This window comes from Phyllobates terribilis, unplaced genomic scaffold, assembly GCF_046119375.1.
Source record: "Phyllobates terribilis strain yellow unplaced genomic scaffold, ASM4611937v1 Scaffold_1__5_contigs__length_1240528914, whole genome shotgun sequence".
Classification (NCBI taxonomy): Eukaryota; Metazoa; Chordata; class Amphibia; order Anura; family Dendrobatidae; genus Phyllobates; species Phyllobates terribilis.
In genome coordinates this window covers 450,420,566-450,423,160 of record NW_027362761.1, presented here as the reverse complement: position 1 = coordinate 450,423,160, position 2,595 = coordinate 450,420,566, and the positions used below count along the sequence as shown (strand labels likewise).

The 2,595-nt window shown below is 41.4% G+C and overlaps 1 protein-coding gene across 1 annotated transcript; it reads right to left on the bottom strand.

Moving 5' to 3' along the window:
* Positions 1–320: 320 nt before the first annotated feature.
* Positions 321–1,866, bottom strand: GPR150 (G protein-coupled receptor 150). The gene has a single exon (XM_073655020.1). The coding sequence runs from the start codon at positions 1,814–1,816 to the stop codon at positions 557–559; it is 1,260 nt and encodes a 419-aa protein (XP_073511121.1). The 5' UTR covers positions 1,817–1,866; the 3' UTR covers positions 321–556.
* Between the last annotated feature and the right edge of the window lie 729 nt (positions 1,867–2,595).

Here is a 2,595-nt window from a genome sequence, read left to right as displayed (position 1 = left end):
TCACTACATGGATACTTTTCACACCATCTCTCCATTTGTAACAAAAACCTTAATTGTTTTAGCTTGCTTTTATTTAGGAGGCATCACCTCATCTAACTAAAGCACAAATGTACTGTTGTAACATCTCTTAAATGTTGTGCTCTTGTCTCAGTAATTCATATGTAATCCTCTCTGATAGCTTGCAAATATAATTGTTCTGATTAGCCAATAAAGGTATCACTCCTAGAATACTTTTGTCTTTTTTTGGGTATAAAAGTATTTACATCGATTTTTCTGCACATCATAATCATGGGCAGAGAAACAAGACATACATTTGGGTTTTCATGTGTTGAATTCTTAACAACTGGTGAAGCAACCAACAGTGAGATAATACAGTAATTCAGCATTTGTGTAAGGCTAGTTTTAAAGTTCTGCACTGTTCACCCTTTGACGCAAAAAAACTATAAACTATATCTTAAGAAAATAACAGATCACTGCACTGACTTTAACTTCTTTATGACTGTATGTAATTTACGTATTTATGAATAGTCTCGTTCACTCCAAAAATCACCCCCCATCACAGACAAGTCTCACATGGAGCACTAAGCTCTTTGTTTAAAGGAGCAACAGAATGCAAGAAAGAGACTGATCGTTGTACGACAGAAGATGTCTCAACTTCAGAGGTGGTGGTGCTGGATGCCTCTTTTTTTTGTGTAGGTGGACAGGATGAGAAGAGCTCCCTCTGGAAGGTGATCTCTTTGTGCTCTTGGAGGCAACAGGAAAAACACATCTTCTGCTCTACGTTCCGAAGAGAAACATTGTTGGTTTTAAAGAAGAGATACACATAAGGGTTAACTGCGCTATTAGTCACAACAAAAATACCCAGCACTGCCATCACTTCTCCATCCAAGCCAGTGATGGTGCCAAATGCCACTTTCATCTCTACAATAAAGTAGGGAAGCCCACACACAATGAATAACATAATAATTACCAGTGTCATTTTTAATGTCTTAATCTTAGCTCTTGGAATGCAACTATTGGTAGTAATCAGTTTTAAGGGTCTCTTCATCACCTGAAGCTCCAGAATTCCATTGCAGTTTTTAGGGATTCTGGCCGGCTTTCCATTCCAGAGGATCCAGAGTATGCGAATGTATGCTACAACCAAGATACAGAAGGGCAAGAAAAAAACTGTAACTGAACTGTATATAATATAGATCTGGAAATGCCACCTAGGTAGCTGCCCAAAAACATTGTGACACCTGCTACCATCCTCTGTATAGACTGCTCTGAAAACAAATGCTTGTGGCACAGAGAGAAGGAGTGCTAAGAACCAGCCCAAAGCTACAATGAACCTGGTAGGCAAAGGGGTGCTTAAAGGGTTCATAATGACTTGATGCCTCTCCAGGGCAACTATGGCGATTATATTTGAGGATGCAATGAGTCCAGAAGCTTGAAACACTTTGAAAATCCGGCAAGAGACATCACCAGCTAACCACTCATCCTCCAGCAGCTCCCACACAATCTGAGAGAAGAGAGTCATAATTGATACATACAAGTCAGCTAATGCCAAGTGGGTGATTAAAAAGTTGATTTTTCTTTTTTTGTCTTTGCCACTGCAGATCTTGTACAACACCACACAGTTCCCCACCAGTGCCAGTGTGAAGATGATGGTCATAGTGATGATCCGCAGCTGCCTGTTGTACCGAGGGGCTTCCATGACTTTATTCTGGTCCAACAAAGAGCTGTTCAGAAGTGAATGAGTTGAGAGCACATTACTGCCAACCAGAGACTGGTTCTTGTCTTGGGAAAAGCTCCCATAGAGGAATAATTCGTCCATAGTCCTGTAGTAAGTGCTGCAGGAGCTGTTCTGAATCACACTGGTGCTGAAATCTCCAGGAGCAGACTCATGGAACACACTGTACAATTAGAGTTTTCATTTGTGTGTCATCTGACGCTCATGTATGAGTGGTCTTCAGCCATGCCCCCGCACTAAACTGCTCATTATATGTGGTGGGGGCGAGCATCGGATGTGCAGAGCTTTCCATCTAGTAGGAATCTCCTTTTCTCTTGTACACTGAAGCGACCTGTTGCTGATCATCTTATAGTGCACAGTTTTTAATTATAGTTAGTACAGAAGGAATATATCTGTATGTGTATCATAGCTGGAGAGCTATATGTTAATTATGCTTATAGGCTACTTATAGTATTTGTGCTTAGGCACACTGTAAGCCACTTATGTTTCCATAAAATGTATTAGATTATAGTAACAGATAAGGAAATCACATAATGTGGAAATCAATTATAGCTTACAATCTATAGAGGACTTATACTAGGGCTACACTAATTCAATTATTCAAGCAAGAGACAGATTTATTTACTATTAGTGATGAGCGAGCATGCTAGCTACTGCTCGGTACTCGCCCGAGCATCTCACTGCTCGAGATGGTCGGAGCTCTCCGAATATTTCCGTGGTTGCTCGGCGGGAGTTCAGGTCCCCTCCCTGCAAGTTTGGCGCTCTTTAGAGCTCCAATGAACATGCAGGGATTGTCTGCCACACACTGTAATGCCGCAGCCACGGTGGTTGTGGCATTACAGTGATTGGCTGGCCGCACAGCA

What these genes read in the sequence shown, in the direction of transcription:
- GPR150 (XM_073655020.1), bottom strand. Translation starts at nt 1,816, where the DNA reads ATGGACGAATTATTCCTCTATGGGAGCTTTTCCCAAGACAAGAACCAG.